The sequence below is a fragment of the Zootoca vivipara genome, chromosome 7, assembly GCF_963506605.1.
Source record: "Zootoca vivipara chromosome 7, rZooViv1.1, whole genome shotgun sequence".
In the NCBI taxonomy this organism is placed as follows: domain Eukaryota; kingdom Metazoa; phylum Chordata; class Lepidosauria; order Squamata; family Lacertidae; genus Zootoca; species Zootoca vivipara.
This window is the reverse complement of record NC_083282.1, coordinates 16,798,922-16,825,087: the sequence shown is the minus strand read 5'-3', so window position 1 is coordinate 16,825,087 and position 26,166 is coordinate 16,798,922. Positions and strand designations below refer to the sequence as shown.

At 39.3% G+C, this 26,166-nt stretch overlaps 3 protein-coding genes and 1 long non-coding RNA gene across 18 annotated transcripts in view; 2 read left to right on the top strand and 2 right to left on the bottom strand.

Annotated features, from left to right (window-relative positions):
* Nucleotides 1-1,131, top strand: part of GPSM2 (G protein signaling modulator 2) — a 34,612-nt gene extending 33,481 nt beyond the window's left edge. For all 8 annotated transcript variants that reach the window (XM_035123215.2, XM_035123216.2, XM_035123218.2 and 5 more), the window contains one exon: nt 910-1,131. In XM_035123215.2, coding sequence (XP_034979106.1) covers nt 910-1,077 — 168 coding nt within the window. In that variant the 3' untranslated portion in view covers nt 1,078-1,131. The remainder of the gene's footprint in view (nt 1-909) is intronic.
* CLCC1 (chloride channel CLIC like 1) lies at nt 377-20,754 on the bottom strand. Of its 4 annotated transcripts, none has more exons than XM_035123221.2 (14): nt 20,629-20,754; nt 20,049-20,169; nt 19,188-19,322; nt 17,357-17,476; nt 15,244-15,354; nt 13,586-13,807; nt 12,452-12,592; nt 11,530-11,623; nt 9,360-9,457; nt 9,123-9,269; nt 8,009-8,341; nt 6,400-6,459; nt 4,342-4,602; nt 377-2,418 (listed from the first exon to the last, which is right to left on the bottom strand). In XM_035123221.2, the coding sequence occupies exons 3-14, from the start codon at nt 19,320-19,322 to the stop codon at nt 2,389-2,391; spliced, it is 1,752 nt and encodes a 583-aa protein (XP_034979112.1). In that variant the 5' UTR covers nt 20,049-20,169; nt 20,629-20,754; the 3' UTR covers nt 377-2,388. The 4 variants fall into 4 exon arrangements, with proteins under 4 accessions (XP_034979112.1, XP_034979113.1, XP_034979115.1 ...); XM_035123222.2 differs by having other exon boundaries at nt 20,049-20,115; nt 20,629-20,738; XM_035123224.2 differs by lacking the exon at nt 20,049-20,169 and having other exon boundaries at nt 20,629-20,709.
* WDR47 (WD repeat domain 47) overlaps nt 20,629-26,166 on the bottom strand; it is a 41,561-nt gene continuing 36,023 nt past the window's right edge. For 4 of the 5 annotated variants that reach the window (XM_035123205.2, XM_035123206.2, XM_035123209.2 and 1 more), the window contains 3 exons: nt 26,035-26,166; nt 24,573-24,791; nt 20,629-24,070 (listed from right to left, as the gene is read on the bottom strand). In XM_035123205.2, the coding sequence (XP_034979096.1) occupies nt 23,928-24,070; nt 24,573-24,791; nt 26,035-26,166 (494 nt within the window). In that variant the 3' untranslated portion in view covers nt 20,629-23,927. Of the gene's footprint in view, nt 24,071-24,540; nt 24,792-26,034 lie in introns of those variants that run through there. The other variant, XM_035123207.2, reaches the window with a different exon arrangement.
* On the top strand, nt 20,878-26,091 carry LOC118088963 (uncharacterized). The gene is made up of 3 exons (XR_009557867.1): nt 20,878-21,000; nt 24,142-24,836; nt 25,956-26,091. It is a non-coding gene; the product is annotated as an uncharacterized LOC118088963 (long non-coding RNA).

The following is a 26,166-nucleotide window of genomic DNA, read 5'->3' as shown; positions in this document are numbered from 1 at the left end:
GTTCACGTCCCTCAGTATTCTTAAAATGGGTTCAGGTTGTGGTAGCTGACCTTAAGTATGTGCTCAAGCATACCTGAAAAGGTTCCTCTTTAATCTGGGCTAAGACCTCTGTATCCATTAATGCTACACTCGGGTAGAGTTCATTGCGCTGGTTGAGAAGTGTGATGAGATGCAAGACGAGACCTTTATTCTTTTAGCTGGCATCCATTCTTCTCCTGTATGAGACAACCTCCCCACACCCATGGAAACACTGGTAGAGACTTACTGGATTACAGACTTTAATATGCATCACAAACTTGTTCTAAGCAATATTTCCAATTATAAGCCCACCCCCACCACCCGAAATGACAGGCTACCTGCTATTGTTTATTGTACTTTTTATTGGTTTTTCACATATTATAAATATAAAGAATGAGAACAAGAAACTCACCACATTGTTATCCAACAGTAACAATGAAGAATAGCATACTGACAGGTTCAAAAACACACATCCTATCACTTAAGATTTTCCAAATGTTTCTAGCACTTGTTTTCCAAGTGTATTTGCTGTGGAAGTAAAATAGTTTTTCCAGGATTTTGGTCTACGAAATCTTTTAACCAGCTTCAAGTTGGCCACCATGTTACCAAATCAAAACAACCCACCACAATTCTTTACTTTCTTTGTCACTGGAGGAACAGACAGTAGTGCTATAGTACTGCTTCTGAGTGAATATTCAATCAGGAACACGCAATGTATATGCTGTTTCTGCTGGGAAAGGACAGGAAACCATAGCTGACAATATTCTGCCAAAATGTGAATGTTATGACTTTTAATAGGTTTAACATGGGCAAACAAGATGAATTGAACTGTGGAATGATTAAACAGTGGATTTTACCTGTAACTCCTGTCCTACTTTGTTTTGATTTTAGGGCTCTAGACTAGATGATCAGAGATGTGCACCACCACCAATCAACACAAAAGGACCAACTGTACCTGATGAAGATTTCTTTAGCCTTATTTTGAGATCCCAAGGGAAGAGAATGGATGAACAGAGAGTCTTTCTACCCTCTGATTTGAAGAGGGCAAATTCTAATTAATGGACTTCTTCAAAAGCACACCGAAGAGAAACAGATGAATTTGTAATACTGGAATTCCTTTTTAAAAAATAATAAAACAGGAAACAATGCCTTTAAGGGGAAAAGTTTATGGTACAGTTACTGCTGCCACAGCTTGAAAAAAACATATCTAAAAATGTTTGTAAAAAGCTCTATAGAGCACTGTTTCAATTTTCTCTGTAAATATTTTTTTGTTTCGTATGGTTTAGTGTTTAAAGGTACTTTTCACAAGAGCTTATGAAAAAAAATCCAGCTAAAATTATGTAATTAAATAGGAAAACTCTAGACTTAACCTCAAAGGTTTTTTAACATCTAAGAAGTATAGAATGTTCCAAAACAATTGACAAGTATTACATTGTTTTTTTAACAAAAAAAACACAGGAGAAAAATAAATATTTTCATACTAGCTAAACCTGCTGTTTTGTCTGTAAGTAAATGAACTGATCCAAAGAGAATGCAGTTGGTTCTTAACTCAGATAAGTTCCTTTTGTGGTAAGGTCCTATCTCCTACCCACCCTGGAGCTTTTTCGGCTACTCTAGTTATTTGTTACTCCCATTTGTTAAGAGACTTCTTCCATTATTTCCTGTCTGTTACTGGGTTTTGTTTTGTTTTTTGGTGGGTGGGGTGGGGGCTAGATTGCAGGACTGTTATGGCTGAAGATGTGCTCTCTCTGTCAGAGAGCTTGCTTTGCATGGTCCTATCGACCTAGGGACAGGGAAGAGCAACCCACTTGAGGTTATTCTCCTACCTTTGAAGAACATGAACTTAAGTATGAACCAACATTCCTTCTCCACACAATGTTCAAGCCTTCCTCATGCAAATACATGACCCCTGGTAAAAATTAGTTCTCGATTTTGGGGTAGGGGAAAGTCACAGCTAAATAAAAGTTCTCCTGCTGAACCTAAATAACAGCTGCTACAGATACGAATATAAAAGAAATTTCATTAGTAACATTTTGTAAGAGTTGGCAAATATTAACTATAAAAAAACTTAGAATATGCTGTGTATATTTATTGAAACTACACCCTCCCACAGAAGTTTTTGCACAAATTTTAAAAGCATTTTAGCAGTAGAGTCCCTTTTAGGCTTACATTCCAAAATGTGTTGGAAGCTGTTGTATGGAAACAAAGGTGCTTTATAAATAAAATTTAGGTCTTCGAGAAAAAAAATGCCTGATACCTAATATGCAAACAAGTACTATAAGAATGAAAACTGACAAAAGTATATTCATGAACATTTGTTAGTTAGCAGAGGCATAAAAAATAATGATTTGCCTGGTATTAGGAGGTCTATCAGGAAGCAGTGTTCCTCTGATTTTGTTCCTGTAAATGAGAAGATTTAAATGAGAAGCATACAAACCATAACCTTTCAGATTATTTTTAATTTCTGTTCCAGTGTGGAGTCAAATATTTAGTAATCTGCAACAGGCAAAGCCACTATCCTGATACTTTTTGTAATGGTAGAAGGATAAAACTATGACGTCTTCAAACCCAGACTACAGTGCCATTGTTTTTAAATGTATAGGAGGCCAATGCTCACTGCTATGCCAACCTTTACCCCAGCTAGCCCTTCCCTATTCCCTCCACTCCAGATGCATTTATGTTTGCACACATGCAATTTAAATTTGACATGGAAATGAGTTTTGGTTAGAATTGGTAATGGAAACTGAAGCAGAACATTGCTGCCCCTTTCTTCAGCTTAATATCACCTTCCACCATGGCCAAGATGCTTTTAAAGAATGCTGTCAGACTCCCATTAAACACACTTGGGCAAATCGCTCTAGGCAGCTGTTTTTACCAAAGAATCTAACTAATCCTACACACCATTTCTCGAATTTAGTAGGGCTTGTTCTCAAATATGCACAGAACTGGGTCATAAGGTTACCATCTATACCAGCGTTTCTCAGACGCTGGCTGGTGTGCCGCGACGTGCGGCGACGAGAAGGGCGATTTGCATTGTCACGTGCCTGGCGGCTGCCAATAATCAACACTAACCCACCGGAAAGCAATATTTCTCCTCCTCTTTCCCAAAGCTCAGTGCAAACGAGCCTGGCGGCCGCCAATACACACCACTAACCCGCCGGAAAGCAATATTTGGCAAGTGTTTCTTACAGTCATAGGGCGGCACAGAGTTAAATTTTTTAACTTTTTTAATGGTGGTGTGCCTCGTGATTTTTTTCACGGAACAAGTGTGCCATGGCCCAAAAAAGGTTGAGAAACACTGATCTATAACCTCCAGTACTACAGAAAGTTGTTGAATATGTGCACTGGGAATGGGGCTATTGGTTTGTTTTTGTTCCTGTTTTTATTATATATTTTGGGCTTTAATTTTGTATTTTTTGGCTGTGAACCGTTCTGTGATCTGTGGATTAAGTGCAGTATAAATTTTAATTAAAATAATACTCTTAGATCCTCTACCAACAGCATGTTGGATGCTCAAGCTTCACAGTACTAAAAACACAAACCCTGAACATCTTGTCTATGCTAATTTTCACATTTAGTTTGTCTCTACTATGTCTTATAACTCTTATTATCTTCAAATCATTTGTTCTACAATTCAAATACTGTATAGCATGTGTCTAATGCTAAGGAAGTGGCTTGGGTGTTTCAGTCTGCATGCTCTAATTGGTTCAATAAAGAATTTACCCTTCCCTTAAGTTATTAAATATTCAATATAGTACAACTCAAAGATCAAACATTCACGATACTCAACAGTTAGATCCATTCATTTTAATTGGACTACTCTTAAGTAGAACTTAGTTGGATATAATCCTTTGATCTTAAGTCTGAATAAAACAGCATTTGTCTACTAAGCTTGATTCTAGTAGGAATCAGATATCTAAATGATTTAAGACTTCAACTCAGATGTGACACATTCTTACATTCTCTGAATTTGATAAATAAATTTGCCTGCATTTACCGAGGTTTTGAAAATGGCTATATAAATAGATGAAATAAGGCAAGAGAGTGCATTCTTAAATCTCCACACCCTGTTTGAGTGTAGGCAAAATTATGCAGCCTAGAATGTAACATTGTTATTATCAAATTAGCAGATAATAAAGCAAGTGCTCAAACTGCTTCTTTGTTGGCGTTGCTGTGCAGGTCTTTCCAGCCTCTGCAGCAGGCAAACAAGGAAAAGACCTCTGTGTTTGCTCAACAATGCTACCTCACTAGGAAAGGCAGAATTGGCTGAGATGTACATCCCCTTTCTGTGATACACAAAATATACTGTATTTAAAAACTTACAGTAAAGCTCAAATGTTCTACAATCTTCTCTGTGGGTTCTTCTAATTCACATGAGCGGCTCTCTTTCTTCTTACATCCTGTTATATCCGGAACTTCTTGCTGCACACTCCTGTCCTCTTTAAAGTTACATTTTGTTTCATCTTCATTGCCTCTTGTAAATTCTTCTATGCGGCTAGGTCTGTCCAGTTCAACCAGGCTTTGATCTGTGCTGTTCTCTATTCTATCAGTAGCTTGATCACCTGGTTTGGTATCTAATCCACTCTGCAAGAAGTAACATATTGCTGAATTTGTGGAACAGTATTAGGTCATCAAAAATCAACGAAAAATACGAACAGTGCAATCCCATACAAATATTCTCAGAAGTTCCACTGAGTTCAATGGGGCTGTCTCAGATATAGGATTGCAGCTTTAATGGGGTATCTCAATCTGTTATTTTAGTAACGGTCTTACTGTGAAAGGTGGTCCTTTTTGGATATATGTATTTATCTTAAGTGAGATTTGGCCATTATCTCTAAACCCTGCAACAACAGATTTTGTCATACCTCGGTTCCATTCTGTGAATGAGCCCTCTGATGCACAGAAACAAAACTGGACAAAGAAAAACCACTAAAGGGGACACAAATGACTCTCAATGAGAACAACCTTCTATGCTAAGACCAACATTACTTTTTCCTGTGGGTGTAATGTGGATGGGAGAGCCACGTGGCTGTCTACATATGAGAGATGGCTTGTTGAAGTACCTTTTTTTTTGCAAAAGCTATACCCCCTCTGAAACAAATGGGTATAATTCATAGTGATAAGTACAAGTGTTACATATGGACAACATGGCTGCTTGCCATATTTTATGAATGGGGTGTTTATGGAGAAAGGTGCAGCAGCTGCAGCCCTGGTATAAAAATGTGTAGTGTCTCATAAACCAATGAAATACAGGCTTTAATCCATCGAGCACTGCTGGAATTAGAAACCTTATTGCCTAAAGTGGTCAGGTGAAAAGAGGGAAATAGTGTGCTTGTTTGCCTGAATGTGTGCATTCTATGTATGTATCTTGACAGCCCTGTGAATATTCAAAAAGTGCCAAGCCCATTCAGTTGGGTAAGGAGGAGGAAAAGGAGTCCAGAAGTTTAGAGCTCAGAGGGAAAGATAGCAGAGACATTGCGGATGTTTTTTGAATGTGCCTGACACAGTAGAACATATTCTTTTCTACTGTCCATTGTACAACCAGCTACTATGCAAATGCATGCTATTGCATTTTTTGGGTAGTTTAACATCATGGCACAATGAAAATATCAGATTCTATCTGTATGACATTAACCTGGAAGTAACTGCAAGGGTGGCTGAGTTTTTATCAATAGTATCTCTGAGTGGTGAATGGCACTATTAGCGGGAAGAAACTCCAATGCAAACCCTCATTATTACATATTTTTACATGGCTGTTTACTTGTATATATTTTAAATTTTTATATATGGATGTTTTATGATGGGCTATATTTGTAATCCCTAATACTGTAAAGTATTTGTAATGCTTAATAAAGTATTTGTAATGCCTAAAGTAAGATAGAGAATAAAACTAGATAGCAGAGAACAAAAGCTCTTCTGCCCTTTGATAAAAAAGGTAGTGATCAGAGAGATAAACAGATACGGTAGATAACAGGGGAAAGGCAGTAAAAAAGCTGTGGAGACTGAAAGACTCCTCCCTTTAATATAAAACAGAACTATGACCACAGAAAAGGATATAAGCAGAAGGAGCATATAAAGACAGCAGGTCCGAGAGAGAAAACAGAGAAACTTCAGAAAGAGACAATCAACTGGGCCTGCTCCAAGCAAAGGCAGAAAACAAAGTGAGGTCTGACAAAATCTGTTATGTCATAGGGTTTCCAGGCTTCAAGCTACAGGAGACATCCAACACCCAAGGGAGAAAAGTTTCTTACAAATAAGTCTGAAACATCTATTAAGTAAAAAATATAATATCAATTTGATATTCAAACATACTAGGAATTAAGTGTTTTTCTTAAGACGTTTCATTTAGTACCCCGCCCAACATATTATCTATCAACTTACAGGACAGTCTTCACTGTTCTTTTTTTCTGTTTCTGTTTGTGAATTTACTTCTTCTGAAGACTGAAAAAACAAGGTGAATCAAGGTCATTAAATAAGGCTACAAACCCCCAGCTAGGTCTCACTGAACTGAATGAGACTGACTTCCGAGTAGACATGTTTAAGTGCACTATACATCTTATTAAACCTAACACGTTTTAATAAAGTTAGTTCCATGCATTAAAACAACTGTAAACAGTTTTGTTCCAACTGGCTTTCCCAGCTGGATAAATGAGTGTCTACCATAAGTGTCTATTTTGTTAGGATTTTAGTCTTGCTTTAAATTTATTTGCTGTTTTTGTTACTCTTAGGTGAAAATTGTGTTAAGGTGTTTTTTAGAAGGCAGTTACAAAATTAGTGCATCCCTAGTTGGTAGTTGAGGTGCCTGTAAAGAATTGTTTTTAAAGCAGATTAAACCTCCTGCGTTAATAATTACAGTACATAAAATTGAGTTCTTTTTCTCATTATTTGCAATAAAGATTCCAAACTGAATTGTTTAATTCCCATATACATCTCCTAAGAGTATAGTTCTCAAACAGGAGAGAACATGGCATGCAAATTACCAACTTCCTGGACCCAGGAACTACTCATCCACAGAGCTTCCATTTTGCTAAGATTCAGGCTCAGTTTATTTGCCCTTATCCAGTCCACCACTATATCCAGACACCAGACACCAGCTTTTTTTGGCCATTCTCAAGTCAGGAATTGCATAGAACTGGGCATCATGAATGTAGTTATGACAGCTTGGTCCAAAATTCCTAATGACCATTCCCAACAGGTTAATGTAGATGTTAAATAGCACTGGAGACAGAGTGCCCTGTGGCACCCATAGGTCATGCTTCCCTTGTCCTTTTCCCAACAGAGGTCATCCATTAGGGTGACCAAGGCAGATTCAGTTCCAGATCTAGATAACCTGATTTCTTCAGAAACGCCTGCAGCTGCGTCACCATGACACTCAAGGTATTTGTGATTAGGCAGTTGTTGTTAAATAGCACAGGGTCCAGGGTGGTTTTTTTCAGGAATGACTATACTGTACTATTACCTTCTTCAAGATGTCTGGCATAACCTCCTCATGAAAAGATGCATTCATCACACCACGAACCTATCTAGTTGCACCCCTCTAGCTAGCTTTAAACAGCCATGAACTAAAATGGTCCAAAGGGCATCTTTTTGGGTGCAGACTCACAAGCACCTTGTCAATGCCATCCAGCTAAAAAAACTGAAAATGATCCCAAAAAATGTGGCTTGATGGAAACTTCACTTAGGACAGCATCAATCATGGCATCTAGCTCACTACAGAGCCACTTTCATTTCCACAGCAGGCAGAATTATGTGCTTTAGCACATGTTTGGTAATCTTTGAAGTGGGACTTCCACCCTTTGTGCTCCAGCCAGCGTCTAGCTTCTTTCATCACATGAAGTCCTGAGTCAGAACAGCAAGAGCAGTTTCAGTATGGAAATAGTCCTAGGTTCTACAACACAATGCCAGAGACTGCCTCCACTTGCTTAGTCTGGGAGGCTGCTGGACAACAATATATATAACACATCACCTGATTGCAAAACCTAAATATTACCTTTACTGAAGCATCTCCTCTGTCATAAGGTCCTCTCTTGATGGAGTAAATATTGTACATATTCTCCATATTTTCTATAATGTTGACACCATTTTCACCTGCATCATTTGGTTGCAGATGTAGCATTTGTTCTTGTAATGCTCTGGTCCTTGGAGGAAGGGCAGGAGGCGGCTGTTTATCCCTTGGAGGAAGTGCAGGAGGCAACTGTTTGCCCCTTGGGGGAAGCGCAGGCGGCTGTTTATCTGTTGGAGGAAGTGCTGGAGGTGGCTGCTTGTCTGAGTAGCTTAACATCCTTAGCGCATTCACTGAGCTTCCAGCCCCAAAGCAGAAACCCTACAGAAGAGACACCCTTGTAAGTACTCTGACAAACTTTGTTTCCACTCCTCCTTTTAACATTGTTTTGTTTTGAAAATAGGATCCTCAAGATCTGTGTTCCTATATATTCACTAAAAGATAAAATTTTCAAGAGATTTTCTTCATTATCAACTATTTTTAGTCATAGTGGAAATAGTGTTTCTGTAACTGCCCTATGTAACAGAGAATTAAATTCTTAGGCTTACTTATATTCATATTTGATTAGAATAGAGTTTTATAAATGAGTATTAACAATTTACTTTTAGTCAGTCCACCTAACAGAAAATGCCAAATTATGTACTACTGCTGTGGCATTCATGTTAAATAATCAAATTTTCTATTTCATAAATCTTTAAATATGGATAATTTAATTGTTCCTTTGTGTTCTAGAATACTTCACTATGGAGAAAGATTAAACTATCCTTGAAAAAGAAATTGCTATTTAGGCCCCAAAATATTAGCTGTAGATGTCAACAAGTTAAGTCTTCCTTAGCTTGTAACACTTCTTTCTTAGGACTAGAAAGAGCATCATTATACAATCACAGCTGCCTCGTCTTGCACAAACAATTGTGCTAGAACTAAGATGCTATTTCTGGAACTACCTTGTCTATCACTCACAGGTAAGTGGCTAATTGTACCTTTACTTAGTCTTACTGGTGTTAAATTGTTGAGCAAGTCCATTGCTAGTTGTATCTACTTTCACAATTTCTAATCCATGTGTGCAGCATTGGATACCTCATGTGTCTGTGCATGTACATACCAAAACTGCTATTGCTATGATCACTAGCACAGGAATATGTAGCAGCAATGGAATCTCTTTCATGAGTGCTTTAATAAATTCACCAATTCCTTGACCTATGTGCTTCAATGGCTCCGTTACAAAATTGGTAAATGTAACAGCCAACGCCTAAAACCAGACAGAAAGTAAAATTAGAATGCTAGTGAAGCTGTCAGAATCAAACAAAATACAAATGAGTCGGTTAGAAATAGAGAATACCTTTGTTGGAGGAACAAGCCAAATAGGATTTACTAATACGGTTTCATAATACTTTTGACAAGGATCATCTTGGAACGTCATCGAGCTTCTAAACCATTCTATAGTTAAAAAGCAACAAGTCATACAACTAACCACAAAAATAGCAAGTATATTTTGGCTGTAAGGATGAATGAATGAATGAATGAATAAATAAATAAATAAATAAATAAACAAAACAGATGTTTTCAGTGTGTAATAAGAAGTCATATATAGACAGTGAGGAGGATGTAAACACTTATATATACTTGTCTTATCAGAGGAAATGATACAAGACCTGGAAAGAAATGATTTTCTAATATTTATACCAACACTCAGGGTATTTTAATGTATATTTGCTAAACTGGTGGTAAGTCCAGTCTTGAGTGGAAGACATGGCTGAAGCACAATTTGCAGAATGGAACACATCCACCCCCAACCTGCCAGATTGGTATTTGGCTGCTGTGGCATAAACCACTGAGCCTAGGGCTTGCCAATCGGAAGGTTGGTAGTTCAAATTCCCACAACGGGGTGAGCTCTTGTTGTTCAGTCTCAGCTCCTCCCAACCTAGCTGTCTGAAAGCACGTCAAAGTGCAAGTAGATAAATAGGTACTGCCCTAGCGGGAAGGTAAATGGTGTTTCCGTGTGCTGCTCTGGTTTCGCCAGAAGCGGCTTAGCCATGCTGGCCACATGACCCGGAAAAATGCTCTGCGGACAAACGTCAGCTCCCTCGGCCAGTAAAGCGAGATGTGTGCCGCAACCCCAGTGTCATTCGCGTCTGGATTTACAGTAACTGTCAGGGGTCCTTTACCTTTACCTTTTTAGGTAAGCAATATAGGGGAGGGAAAATGGTAAAAGGGCTAAACAAATGGCAAATGGTGCTTTCTTTCCTCAAGAGGAGGAAGTATCCATACCTTGGTCTGCTGCCAAATACTTAGTCCTATTTATTTGCTTTTAGTCCTGTTTTGTTCTGATTAGGTATATAAGTAAAATGTAACAGATACAGAGAAACTTGTCACTTTCCCTTGGTATTCTCTTCCCCAGGCCCTTTTCTCCTAGCCCTACCATGGGAGAGTGTAGGAGACAAACGTTTTTAGAAGTTTGCTAACCTAGATTATCACTCAGTTCTTCTCCCAAATGGCTATTTGGTTTAGCAGAAGCACTAGAAGAGTGCAATGGGCTGAAAAGGCCAAGGGTGATGCTGAACTTCTCCAGAATTCATTTATGTCTTCATTCCCCTTCGTGTCACTAAAATGCCTTTCTCTGTCATTTTTTTAGATGTTCAGCAGACCAGACCCTAGTCTATAGTTAAAAAACTAGTTTGGGCTCAACAACAAGCAGGCAATATGTCTTCTGTAGATATTTCAAGGAGCACATCTACCTGACAATTATACTAAATGAATCTACCACCAGGAAAGAGATTCATTTCAGAAGATTATCATTGAGCCAGCTGTATGAATGACACAGCCCAACTAAGCAAGTTGAAATGCAATGTTTCAGGAATAATTATGTTTGAATCATTATATTGGCACAAGGAAGAAGTGACCCAGAGAGGAAAATCAGCAATATCAGAAATGTGTTGTTGGCATCTGTCTGTGTTGAGAGACAGTGCGCAGCCAGGGGTGAAGCCAAACCTCTGCATTAGCAGCACCGAAGTGACCTTGCCGGAACACAAGCCTGAGCAATGTGTATGGAGGTCCTTAGATGTCTAGACAAAACTAACCAAAGGAAAACAAAGTAATATGTTTGGCAACAGCTTAGAAGCAGAAGTTGCTGGAAGGAGGCATACAAGGAGCCATCCAACCGTCTTAGGTACTCCACTCCAGATTTGTGTAGGGTTTAGAGCCAATCTTAAATATAAGCTTAAATGTTTACTAAATCAAACAAGCAATAATTTATTTAACCCCTCCTCAATCTGGCTGGGTTTCTCCAGCCACTCTGGGCAGCTCCCAACAGAATATTAATTATAATAATAAAGCGACAAAACAGCAAACATTAAAAACTTCCCTAAACAGGGCTGCCTTCAGATGTCTTCTAAAAGTCAGATAGTTGCTTATTTCCTTGACATCTGATGGGAGGGCATCACAGGGCGGGTGCCACTACCGAGAAGGAAATCTGACATGGAAAGTTAGCAAGCAAAACAAAAACACCTCACCTATTAGACCATCACTCCAGTGGATCTTCTCAGCACATACAGTATCAAATTTTTCCATTTTTGCCACTTCAGCTTGATGCTGAGCAAAGGCTACCTACAACAGAAACAAAAGGATTTTAACAATTTAACAAAATTGTTAAATCAATTTCATTTTGGAATCTTTTTTTAAAAAGTGGATGAAAATCCCACTGCCATCTTTTTCCAAAGAGCCTGTGGGAAGCTCCTTATGACTTACTATTTTATTTATTTTTGTACTGTATTAATGCAATATGATGTTACTTGTAAAGTGTCTTGGTAGGATTCGTATCCTAAAAGCAGGATATAAATAAATCCAACTAATATACTTCCAATTGCGGCTGCAACTTTCATATAAAATAAAATGCATAATTCAAAGCTATTAAAAGTCTACTTCTTAAAACATATGATTACTCAAAACAGATTGCACACATATGGCTCTTGACGCCAAGCACTCTTCTTTCTGTGACTGAGCCATAAGATTACTGAAAAATAGCAGAGGGGAAAGAGTCTATTGGACCTGCTGCAGCACACTGTTAATTTTATAAGATTGGCACACAGAACAAGAAAAGTTCAAAACTACTGAACTGCTAGTAAATCATGGAGAAGGAAAGACCAATGTGCCAATCTCAATAGACTGTAATGAGAACGAATCTGACACATTTTAAAAGTTTTGCACAAGTGTCCCCAAATAGCCTGATTATTACTGGATCAATATCAAAATGTGCAAGATAAGAACATTTTATGTTTTAAGGGTAGCAAGTGTGGTAGCCTGAGTTTATATTGAGCCCTGTTATGATTTAAGTTACTGAGCTAAATTGTAAGTGGCACAATATTTTCTGTATTTCCAGGGCACACTGATATCCACTTCCCCATTACTACTTAATAAACACTAATAATTGTTTACCTTATATAGGTACATCCAGTTCCACCCAAAACTGATGAGAAAACTTATGAATAAAACACGTTTGAGCTGTGTAAACCAACCAATGCGTGTCCATAGTTCCGTAGCAACTATTACTGAAATGCACACTAAACACAGAAGTACCTTTTAGAAAACAAGAGAAAAAGAGATAAATTGCAAAATAATTATAAAAGCCAAGGCCATTTAAAATGGGAGGAACTTACATTTTTAGCAGTGAAGCATTTTAAACATTTATCTGATAACAGACAAATCTTCCATTCAGCTTCTGCTTGAGGGAATCATGAGCAGTATGCATTAAAAGGATTATGGGGTGGGGTGGCAGCAGCCTCATTTTCGTTTCTTGAAGTAAAACTGATCAATGTGGAACCATTATCGTGTTGGTGAACATTTATTAAACTTCATATTCTAACAGCTATAACTTCTTTTCATTTACAATAGCTTGATGGCATCCAAATGTGAACTGAAATTTAAACAGATGCAATTCAATCATCACTCGGCCACGAAGCTCACTGGTGGATCTTGGGCCAGTCACTCTCAGCCTACAGCAGGCATAGGCAAACTCCGGCCCTCCAGATGTTTGGGACTACAACTCCCATCATCCCTAGCTAACAGGACCAGTGGTCAGGGATGATGGGAATTGTAGTCCCAAACATGTGGAGGGCTGGAGTTTGTCTATGCCTGGCCTACAGGGTTGTTGTGGGGATTGAAGAAGGGGGAAACAATGTGTAACACCTTGACCTCCTTGGAGAAAAAGGAACAAACAAGGTTACTTTATGCAACAAACAGTTACTTTAGACTTTTGCAGTACATACCCCATGAAGCTGCACTCAAGACAATGCTACAAATTTTGAACTGATTCATATCCCTTTATTTTTGCACACCCAGACATAAATGTGGTGCTGAACTCATGGTAGGAAAGCATTCATGGCTAATGGGCTGGAATTTGGATCACAAATTAAGCAGTCCTGACCTACTACTGCTGCCTGAAAACATTAAAAGACACTCAGCCTTCAGTGGGACAAAGCACTGCATATAGGTTTTATCTTTTTCTGTCTGGTCCAAGCGAGGTACCTATTGGCTGTAGAAAAACACCTTACTGCAGAAAAATTATCTTACCATAAAGACATTATATGCGTCAGCCCCAAATGTGTCCTCAAACTTCCATTTCCAAACTTCAGCATGATGATGCCTAAAGTTAATCAGAATATCACTGAGTGCATCATCCAAAGCAGCTGATTTCCAGCCCTCTTCATTAAGGAACCTGTTGATTTCATTAAATGTCTGTCTTGTAAGGATAATCTCAGCATCATAATGCACATCTCCAGTGTTATCATCAGGCTAAAAAACAACACAGTTGAATTGGAAACTGACATTTCTTGCAAATAATAACAAAGTAATCTGACTGTTAATCATAGCTAAGCAGAGCCTTACTAAATCACACTGACTGACTGCTGTAGTGACAACGTCAAAAAGCAAAGTATACAGTTTATGTGGTTACATTCTGGGGATTACGCCTAAAGCCAAAATGGTTCAATGGTGGGTGGGACTGCTAGTCTTTTTCTCCAGATGCTCCCCCCTTTCCATTAAAAGAAAAATATTTTGCCAAGCGTGTAAATCTGAATGCTCACAAGTTAAATGCATGTAAGCTGCTGTGCAAGGACTAGTCTGTCAGATAAGACCATAATTAGGATTGTGATTTCTCTGTTTAATATTTTCTAAGTACACATTCACCTATTCTAGTCTCAAAACCAGGGCAAGCCCAATACATTTTGGCTCCTAAGACAAACCACAAAATGGTGTAGCCCCTGCTCTGCCAAGGAAGAAGGGGCAAGTGAAGATCTACATCGACAATAGCAGGTAATGCATTCCTTGCAGACCAGATGTGCTGCCTTTGTGGGTCCTGTTGTCTGAGGTAGCCGCTTCACCTTACCTCATGGGTGGGCTGACCCTGATCAAACCTATTACCCAGATTCACAGATAAAGCTGTTGATGTACAGTATCAACAGAAGATGGGAGTTCTGTGAAAATCATATATCAAACCTAATAGTTATAGAAGTCCCAGGTCAGGGGTTATTACCAAAAAAAAAACCCAAAAAACCAACCCCGGGGCCAAGGACTGGTTGTGGAAACCTTTTGCAGCCCAAGGGCAGCATTCCTCCTGGGAAACCTTCTGGGGACTGCATGGCAGTGGTGGGTAAGGTTTGAGGCAAAAAGTAGGAACTGTAGAGCAACAGATATGACTCTTACCTTTTTTACAGTTGGCTACATTAAGAGGTTTATACATATCTCTCCACCATCCAAGCAAGCAAGCAAGCAAACACACACACACACACGCAGCATTAGCACAGCTCAATGAGACAATCGAGTTAAGCCAAAGCACTTGAGAAAAGGGTAGAGCAGGGTTGGTGAGGGGTGTGGCCTGGGAAAGAAGCATTGCCTGGGAAGAATCCTGAGGGCCAGACAGTTCAGCCCCAAAGGCACCTCTAGGAGACTTTGCCCAAGACAAAGTCTATATAAGCCTAGAGAACCAAACCCATTTTATCCACGTATATAGGATGTTGGTTTTATGTAAGATTACTTGTTAGCCACATGAAAGCAAAGTAAAAATAAGGGAAAAAATGAATAAATACATGGTTGGGTTCTATGACATACTTACTATTCCCCATCTTAACAATATACATGCTGCTTTCATAGACACTTCTAATAATATATTTTAATCTTTAAATGAGCGAATGTATATAACAATAAGAATGTTAGTTTATTCAGATACTCACAAGACCAAGTCTTCCAGCTTCAATTAAAATCTTATTCAAATATCTCTTGAAAACATGGATGCTATTGCTTTCATATAACTTGGCTTTATCTTTCTTTTCATATTCTTCAAGCTGCAAATATAAAGTGTTTCAATATCACATTTTCCCAATCTTAATTCATGTAGTATATAATACGTATACTGTGGCCAGACAATGCTTTAGCCAAGCAATAATTCATTGAAGTGTGTATATTGATTAGACTAACACGTAGGCTAATGTTCACATGTAGGCTAAGGTTCATCAATTGCAGAGGCACTCTGGACTTTAATAATTCAAATCTACTTGCTGAAAGCATCCCAAAAACACAGTTCAAGATCTGTTCAAGAGATTAGACTCCAGACAAGTATTGAAACCTATTTCAAAAATGAGACTTGTGACCCATCAGCTAACAGGTGCATAATGAGCTTCATGCTTTTGATGCAGGGTGGATAAAAATCAATGATTTTTTTTAAAAAAATCAAAAAAATCGGATTTTTTAAAATAAAATGCCTTTTGAGGAAAATATATTACCATCCAAAGGTTGTTCCATCATGAAATAAAGATTAGTTTTTAAATTATGTAGACTAAGGTTGTATATGTTTAATTTTTGGGGTAAATAAATCCCATTAATCCATTCACAATGTCATGCTCTTCCAGAGGTTTTTGTAAGATTATTGGGCAGTTTCTCTGCCTACAAGATATTATCACAGATGCTTGGTTTACTTTTGCAGTTCTCAAAACTGAATTTGACTCAACAGAGATCACATGCCTCTTCTTCACAGCAAAAATGTTATAACATGAACAGAGTTGAGAAAAAGACCTTAATCCTATTGTTCTACAAACCTATGAATACAGAAACAACCCCTTCAGTGCTAAGTTTCAAGAAGTTCACTGAACAGAATAGAAACAATATTTTTCTGATTGTTTGGAGTAGACAGTATTTAAGTTTCTCATGTGTAGGCTGGGCTGACAGTCTAAGTTTCTTAAAATATATATTTTTTGTTTTTGTTTAGCCAAATTAGTTAACAAACATGGATGTTTGTTTAAACAAATAACATATGCTGTAATGTTATTGTTTCAGTTGAATAAATTATTTAAATTGTTATTAATGATTATTTTTCTCCTTCCTAAGTACAACAGTAAAGTTGTCCAAATATGAATGATTAACCTATTAAACTGGGGATAAAAAACTAATATGAAAAGTTGTTATTCTAAAAATCTTAATCTACTTGCATATTAAAGTTAAACCAGAAAGAATTAGTCTTTATGTAGAAAACTACGATTTAAATCAAGCCTTACTGACTAGTGATTTAAATCAGTTTGATTTAAATCAAATCCACCCTGTTTTGATGTCTGCTGAAATATAGAGTTATCAAGCAACTGGCAGCTTACGATATATAGCTGGTGAGCCAGATTCAGCTTGGTGGGTCAAAAACTATACATGCCTATTATAAACAAAGGTCAATGTCCCAAGGAGAAGTCTATGTTTCTACATCCGATCTTCTGCATATACAGGGGCTGTTGTGGTAGATCTTCATAGTAGCTCGACTCTACATAGCAGCTAATAATACAATAATAAATACTGCCTTGCAGGCACTCATACTGCAATCCCACATTTACCTGGAGTTAAGTCTCAGTGAACTCCATGGGACTAACTTGTATGTAGTCGTGCAGATTATTGTGCTGTAAATGTACAAATCTGTACCTGTTGATGTCAACAATGAAACTCTTGACTGATTTAAATAAAATTGGATTGTGCACCAAATAGTTAAATAAGAGTATTGATTTTTACCACCACCTATCAATATGAATGCTTACCCAGGAATATATTTCCTGTGAAGGTGATAGACCAGGCATCCCCAAACTTCGGCCCTCCAGATGTTTTGGACTACAATTCCCATCATCCCTGACCACTGGTCCTCTTAGCTAGGGATCATGGGAGTTGTAGGCCAAAACATCTGGAGGGCCGCAGTTTGGGGATGCCTGTGATAGACCAACAAGATCTGAATTTATGAAAAGAATATGTGAACAATATTTTCATAAATAAAGCAATAAATTAAATATGAAGCAAACAATTAAATACATGCAAACAAACCTTAAGAATTAAAGAATCTAGTTGCTTTTGGCACATGGAAACATCCACAGTATTTTCTTCTACCACTGATTTTTGGGGAACTTTCTTATCTTCAGAATCATCCTGGTTTACCTGCAGTAACTATAATCATAGGCATTTCTTAATCTTTCTACTGTAATTAATATATAGACCAAAAATCTCATATCAATATGGTTGCTTCATTTTGCATATTTATTGGCAAAAGAGTAAACAAATAAAAGAGAGAACTCAACAAAATTTGTTACTCATTGCTGCTGAATGCATGAACAAGAAATAATATCAACAAAACAATTTAACTAATTATATTGTTTGTAGTATAAATATGCTAACCAAAATGTATTTTCCCTCTTATTTATTGGCTTCACAGCTCAATGGTATTTTGTGTAAATCCAACTGGTGCGATACAAGTTTCATAATATATTATTATTATTATAATTTATTTTTTTATACCCCAGCCATCTGGCTGGGTTTTCCCAGCTACTCTGGGCAGCTTCCAACAAAATATCAAAAACACAGTAAAACACCAGTCATTAAAAACTTCCCTAAACAGGGCTGCCTTCAGATGTCTTCTAAAAGTCAGATAGTTGTTTATTTCCTTTCCTTCTAAAAGTCATAGTTGTTTATTTCCACAGGGCAGGCACCACTACTGAGAAGGCCCTCTGCCTGGTTCCCTGCAACTTCGCTTCTCGCAGTGTGGGAACTGCCAGATGGCCCTCAGCGCTGAAAGAAGGAGACACTCCTTCAGATATCCTGGGCTGAGGCTGTTTAGGGCTTTAAAGATCAGCACCAACCCTTTGAATTGTGTTCAGAAACGTCCTGGGAGCCAATGTAGGTCCTTCAAGACTGGTGTTATATGGTCTCGGCGGCCACTCCGTCACCAGTCTAGCTGCCGCATTCTGGATTAGTTGTAGTTTCTGGGTCACCTTCAAAGGTAACCCCACATAGAGTGCATTGCAGTAGTCCAAGCGGGAGATAACCAGAGCTCTTGCGAGACGGTCTGCGGGCTGGTAGGGTCTCAGCCTGCGTACCAGATGGAGCTGGTAGACAGCTGCCCTGGACACAGAATTGACCTGCGCCTCCATGGACAGCTGTGAGTCCAAAATGACTCCCAGTCTGCACACCTGGGAATCCTCCACACCTGCCCGTCTCCTGTCCCCCCGAAACAGTATTTCTGTCTTGTCAGGATTCAACCTCAATCTGTTAGCCGTCATCCATTCTCCAACCGCCTCCAGACACTCACACAGGACCTTCACCACCTACACTGGTTCCAATTTAAAAGTGAGGTAGAGCTGGGTATCATCCGCATACTGATGGGTTTCCCATATTCACTGGGAGTCCCATCCCAGCAGAAGCTGCCCAGTATCCCATTCAAAACCACAATCTGTGCACTCATGACAGGATGTGCATAGAGAATTACCCCAAGCCCTCCTTTCACATGGTACTGCATGTGCAACTGAGAGCATTCAGAGATTACTATTTTTTTCAAAAACAAATGAAAAAGAAAATACCAATGAAATGTGAAAGAGAATTTGGCAGCCTTCAAAATCAACCAACTACTACTTCCTTCCAATCCCATTTTTGTAATTACCATACTCTGTTTGATTCTAAAGGTGCAGTCAGAGCTCAGTAAGACACCCCTATCAACTAAAAGGTTGATCATTATGGTAAAATGGAATCGTTCCAGTAAGAAAAAACAATGTTCAACTCTAGGTTCATTAAATTGTTACAGTATGTGTCCTGTAAGGGAGGCAATCCAGACATCCATGGTAAGCAGGTTCTTCAGAGGGCATCAACTCAAATTCAAAATGTGTACCTTATCAGGCTTTCTCATGGTTCCTGAAGCTGCATCATAGTTCAGCATGTCTGTTGGATCAACCCAGTCATCATTTTGAGTTTCGCTCCCTCCTATCAGCAGGATTACACACAGTATCAAAGGAACTAGCATCATCTGTCACAAAACACAATTGATGGTTTTAGCAGAATCAAAATCCTCTGGGACAAATTTTAACTATTTAGTGCTGAGCATTCAAGGTAATTTGCCTATACCATATGGTTACTCTAGTTAAGAAACATAGCAATATAACTTAATTTACTTGTTAAACTTGCACCCTATCCTTTATACAAGTAACTCGAGAGTTATCTCTTGCAGGCCCCATTAAATTATATCTGCTTAGCTTCCAAACACCTTCAAAAAGTTGATCTGCAGCATAATTTTACATGAACATTAGATTAGATTAGAACTAGTATGTGTGGAAGTCTGAGGTTGCACACTCAAAGGAGCGTCATAAAGTCTAGTAAACTTTACCCTAAATCATGGTTGCGAAACTCTAGCATATGTATGGACAAAGGCAAATCTGATAAAAACAAGCTGTATTAAGCTCCAGTTAAACTTAAGTCATATTACCCAAGCCTGACCACAGATGTGTTGGTTATTGCTACAAAAAACCCACACCTCTCAGCTCGGCGTGCGGGCCATCTCAACAGCCTGGGGGGGGGCTCTCCCCAGTCTGGCCAACAGAGCGCAAGAGATTGGGGGGGGGGGGTTGATCCATCTGCTTGCCCAGAGCGCAAGGGAACATCTGCCTCTTGGGAGTGAATTTAACCCCGCATTTTGAATCCTGGGGCCCAGATTCTTTTGCTATTTACTCCCCCCCCCGCAAAAAACCCCACATACCTTTGAGTCACAGAGGCAGGGCTTTTTCCGCCCGAACTCAACTCCGGCACCTCTCAGGTGGGCGCCACTGCCATTATAAGAGAACAAGGGAGATTCATGGGGATATCCGGCTCCTCTTTTTCTATAAAAATAGCACGGGTCACAGGGATTTGTCTTTTCCTCCCCCCACACCATGGATAGGGTTGGCCACCGCCACCGAAAAGGAAAGCTGCTGCTTTGAAAAGCGGCGACAACCAGGTGGGAGTGTCAGACTCCCGCCCACACCCATGCCTGCCTGCCTGGCTGAGAAGGAAAACGCTTCTCGCCCGCATTAGACGCCGTGCAACCATCTTGGGGGGGAAATGAAAAGGGGAAGGCGGAACGACAACCCTGGAGAGGGAAAATGCCTCGTCATCCAGGCCCGGGGGGAGCGGGGAGAACGAAAAAGGAGGACCGAAGCCACAACCGCTGGCTAGCGGGGCATCCCCGCCTGAGGGAAAGAGGCAACGGACGGAGGAAAGCTGAGGAAACCACCACGCCCACAATCAACGGAAACACAACCCCCTCCCCCTCCGCCGCATTAGCAACGCGCGCGCTCCACCTGAGGGATTCGCTTCGCCAACCGCCAACGGTTCCTCGCGCTTTTAAAAACAAGCGAACGAAGGCAACGGACCCGCCGCCGCCTCGCAACTTCCGGCGGCTTCGGCCCAACCGCGCATCCTCGGATCCGCGCGCTCGGCCGTCATCCGCCTCGGTCTAGCGCTCGGCGGCTTCCTTAGCTTGCGCCTCTCGATCGGCGGTCGACTTGGCTCGCCTGCTGCGGGCGCTCTGATACTAGCCGCGTGATAGGGCGGCGGCGAGGTTGGGATACTTAAGTTTCCACCGTTTAGGTCGGCAGGGCTTTCTTGCCTTTACGCGCGCGGGGTTGTGCTGCAAAAGAGAGGGCAGTTCTAGCCAGAGTGCAAAAGCAAAGGTACTGCATCTTATTTCGATTTAGAGTGCTTTTGTTCTTAAACTGTTAGGTTTTACTGGTTATTGTTTAGTCGTTTAGTCGTGTCCGACTGCAATAACACTGCTTAGCCTATTTGCAAAACTAAGCAGGGTCCGGTGTGGTTTCATATTGGATGGGATTCTGGGAAACCGCTTGTTGAGATACTGTACCTACATTGTACTAGGGGGTTGGTCCTGAGGGTCCCTTACAACTCCATGGTTCTGCGAAACCCGGGCGGAATTGCAGCTGGTGTACAATACTACAAAACGGCCGAAAAGTGTAGTAGCCCTGTCCTCTTTGGCGGGAAGCCGCTTTAATTTAGAAGTACCCACTGATAGTAATTATTTAACTTCCCTCTATTGTCACATCCTCAAGCTTCATTTAAGCTGTATAGTTTGTTTGTTTTTAAGTGTATTGCCTTTATAGTATAACTTTTAGATAGACCAGCCAAGATTTTAGGCACCCCCCTACATGAATTTGACCAAACTGCGGGAGGCAGTGGATGACAGGAGTGCCCGGTGTGCTCTGGTCCATGGGGTCATGAAGAGTTGGACATGACTAAACGACTAAACAACAACAACAAATCCTGTCATGCACTGGTTTTCCAACTAGTGGATTGGGAGAGTTGCAGCCTGATCTAAGTTGGGTCACAACAGCAGCATGCAAATATATGTTAAATGATTAAGAAAATTTCAGGTTTAGCTCCTGAATTTTCCTGTTAATGATCTATTTGTCAGGGAAGTGCATGCCTTTGCCAGTGTATGTTCCTACTGCCTTGTTGCAAATATTTGTTTTGTTTTGGAAGGTTAAGTAACCCGAGACTTAAGCTGCATACACACTTACCTGTTGAAAGTGTGAAACCATATACAGGTATCTGAATAAGGTATTATGCATACTTGTTTACAACTCGCTGCTTTCAATCCACATGCATTATAGATCCTGCCATCCACAAAGGTGGGTATGGTTAGGTGATACACACTGGAAATCCCTCCCTTCGATAGGGTTTCTTATGCTTTTTCTATACACACCTATACAATATCTCCCACGGGAACTTTGGTACCTGTGTGTTGTACCAAATTATAACTGTGGTTGTAATTTGTACGTTAATATTATTGGACAAGTTCAGATTTTCAGACAAGCTGAAAAAATCAGGAACTGTCAGTTAATATTGCTATTTTTCTAGGAAAAAAGGTGTGGGAGCTCACCATAAACACCTCCCTTGTTCTTTTAGAATGGCCCTTGCCCACTTTGAAATAGGCATTAAGACCTCTGGAATATGTGGGTATTTTCCTCCCTGCCTGAAGGAAAGCCACCCAAGCACACTCATTGAGTTGGCAATCTAGAAAGCCCTGAAAGAGGAGTAGCCACATGCACAAGACTAATTGAAAACACATTTACCTTAATTGAGATCAGGAGCAATATTTTTAAAATTTTCCCATTCCTTGTTTTAGAACAACATCCTTAGTGCAACATATAATAATTAATGTATGACATCTTTGAGCATAGAAATGCCCAAATAATTTCTCCCTATTGGGTGTCAAAGTCTTTATTGAGTTTAAAGCACATATACATTTCTATGGTAACCTCAACTTTTTATGATAGTTAAAAAGGTCTTGCTACAGTGCACATAATTTAAGAACCAAATCTTAACTGTACTTAAAATAAATAACCTAAATATTTAAGAATTTAATTTAAAAGCATAACTGTACAATATGAAAATATAAACAATACATAAAACATAATACTCTAAAGATATTTAGAAATAAATTTGTAATTCTGTATTATATAGACAGTGCAAGAAATTTTTTAAAAAAATTCAAATAAGCCTCTGAACTGGGAAATCATTTACTTTTACATTATCATGCAGACTTGGCATTTCAAGCCATGCTGTTGCCTTTAATATGGTACTCTACATGCACACACAAGAGAAACAGCATGTGCAGCCAGAGGTTGCTTTGAAGATTTCATCATAGTCATTTGCACAGTTACAATAGCAAGCTACTTCTCAGTTTCATATATATTAAAATCTTCAGCAATACAATCTGTTCTGATAGAAACTTCAGAGAAATTCCTAGCTGCATAGTTTTCTCTCATATGTGTATGAGGGTTTGAGGGATCGTGGCTGTAGTTATTAAAATTACTGTTACTAACCATATCCAACTGCATGCTTTCTTTCCTATGGTACCTTACAAAGAGGTATTTTGTTGCATTCAAAAGTTTTAACATCTCTTCAGCAAACCAATAGGCTTTTTTCCCACCTAAAGCTTAAGAGTGTAGAACATCCAATAAAAACAATCAATCCCAGTTAAAAACCAACATATTATACCTAATGGACTGTGATCAAGAGTCAGCCACTACCTAACCACCTTTAAAGTTCATAATTATAGATACTAAAATCAAAACATGAAATTTTGATGCAAAACAAATTTGACCACTAGTTAAGATGTGATGTAAGCAATGGTGTAGAATACAGCAAAACTAGTTGTTTTCAAAAAATCTATTTTGTGTGGACCTAGCGATATTTCATATGAACTTGAGTTAATTATGAATCGGTTTTTATTCCTGTAGGGGAAAAAATAGTCATAGAGGCAAAGACCAGAGAATGCAATAAACACTAAACTGTAAACACATAATTAGTCTTTTGGAGTGCACATTGACATTGCAAGAGCTTGTTCAACAGACTTCGGCAACAAGACTACGATAGGTCACAGCAGCATGAGATCACATGGAAAGCACTGAACAATAATACTATCACACACCAACACCTCCTAGCAATCAGGTAACTGAAGGGAAACATCTCTTCTCCATGAGATGCTTTCCTGATCAAATGCTGCTCTTTTTAATGCCTAATTGAATGTTCCAATAGTCTTAAATGTGTGTGCTTTATCTGTAGGCTTAAAAACTACACTTTAGCCATTATAGGTCCAGAGTTTTACAGTTCTGTCTGCAGAAGATGACAAGAAGGAAAGATCTTGTGTATGCCATCTGCACTGAATCACTTTGTCTTTATGCTCCCCTACCACCATAGTTGGGAGCTGCTTGGTAAGGTCCCCTGTGAAAAAGAAATAGAATTATTATTGTTTACATGAACTTTTTACAGAATCACTATTCACTTCACTTTAGATTGCATTTACAACAACTTTTACATCGTATCCTGATAACTCAGTAATTCATGAAGGTTGGTTCATATGCTGCCAAGGGGAAGTGAAAGAAGCAGCACAGGTGATTTGTTCTTCTTTCCCCATTTCTACCTTTACAGCACAAGGCTACACATGTCTCCTGAATTGAGGGGAACTTACTCCCAAGTAATTCGGCATAATTCCAATGTGTAAAGAACTTGCAGGTCTCAATAGTAACAACCACCTTGGGCTTCAGAAGCCTTCTGAGGCAAACAGATCTTGCTCACAAATCCCACTTCATACTTTTTGGAAGTAGTAAAGTTTAAAGCAGCAGCTACCCATGCTATTTCTTTCTCTGCCTTCTGGTAATCCATGAAATTATCTGAAAAATGAAAACTCCCTGTTATTTCATTGCTGATTTAGCAGTTAAATTACCTTGCAAGTCTGTCACTTTTATTTTCATATCATAAGAACCCGTGAGAAGGTAATGAGCCCCAGGGGAAAAGCGGACAGAACGGACATCACTGGAATGAGGATGGTAACTCTGCACCATTCGCCCTCCACGAATATCATACAGCATACAGCTGGAATCCTCCTGGCCTGTAGCTAGAAGACGACCACTAGGATCTACAGCTACTGATGCCACAGCACTGCCTGCAAGGAGAAATCCCATAAATGAAATCAGTACCATTTCTCTAGGTAATGTATGTGTGTTGTTTACAATAAAGATTTTTTATGAAGTCATTATAAAATATAGATCAGAATAAAGGTAGATGCATTTCCAGGCATCTGATACAATTCAGCATAGGGACCAGGGGAGCTGTAACTAAGCCAAAGCATTATTCTTCCCCTGCCTGTGCATGCCTGCCTTTTCTTCTGTTTCCCTACGTTTATTATAGGTTCTAAGTCCCTTGGGGCAGGGGCTTTCCATACCTGTTCCTTTGCGGGGGGGACCACATGTACATAGATGATATTATATTAATAAATCTTTTTAACTGTACTATCACTTAATTGTTTGCTTGTACTGTTAATTTTAGATAAATACTGCAGATATGGTTGTTTATCATTGCAGATCTGCAATGGTTAATGTTTCAAGCAAGTTCTTCTGTATGTTAAAAAACAATTTTCAATACCAGTATGAGACAGGAAATGGACCTAACCCCATGGATCCTTAAAAGCTGGCAATCAGAGCCAGTGTGGTGTAGTGGTTAAGAGTGGTAGACTCCTAATCTGGGGAACCGGGTTCGTGTCTCTGCTCCTCCACATGCAGCTGCTGGGTGAATTTGGGCTAGTCACACTTCTCTGAAGTCTCTCAGCCCCACCCACCTCACAGGGTGTCTGTTGTGGGGGAGGAAGGGAAAGGAGAATGTTAGCCGCTTTGAGACTCCTTTGGGTAGTGATAAAGCGGGATATCAAATCCAAACTCTTCTTCTCTTCTTTATTTTCCTGATAAAAGGTATCAGATGAATTTTAGAAGGATTACTAGCCTTTGCACTTACTCATTTTAAAATCTGATGTCCCTCTCTTCATCCAAAGACAATAGGGTGGGTTACAACAACACATGCAGCAGTCAATAGTTAAAAAAATTAAATCAGCAACATAGTAAATTATAATGTGTGAAAGTTTTATAGAGGGCATTCCCCTACACCAAAATGTCTGATTGAAAAGGAGGGTTTACAGCTGGCACCTAAAGCTGAAAAGTGGCACAGCCGCACCTCCGTGTTTTCTATATCCAGGGTGCTATTACTGAAATGGGCCCTTATACCTTGTGAACATAAGTTAATTTATGTGAATTTTTTTTCAAATATTTATGCACAGAACTCTATTTTCCAAGCAGCAACTCTACTGGCCAACCATGGTAAGGATTTTTTCTTGGCTTCATCATCAATAACCTTACCAGTTCCATGAAATGTTGTTCCAACAACGCGGACACAACTAGGTACTCTGAGATCCCAGAATCGTACGGTCTTGTCTTGGGAGCCAGATGCTATCATCCATCCACTCCATGTATAAAGTGCTAAAATGTGAC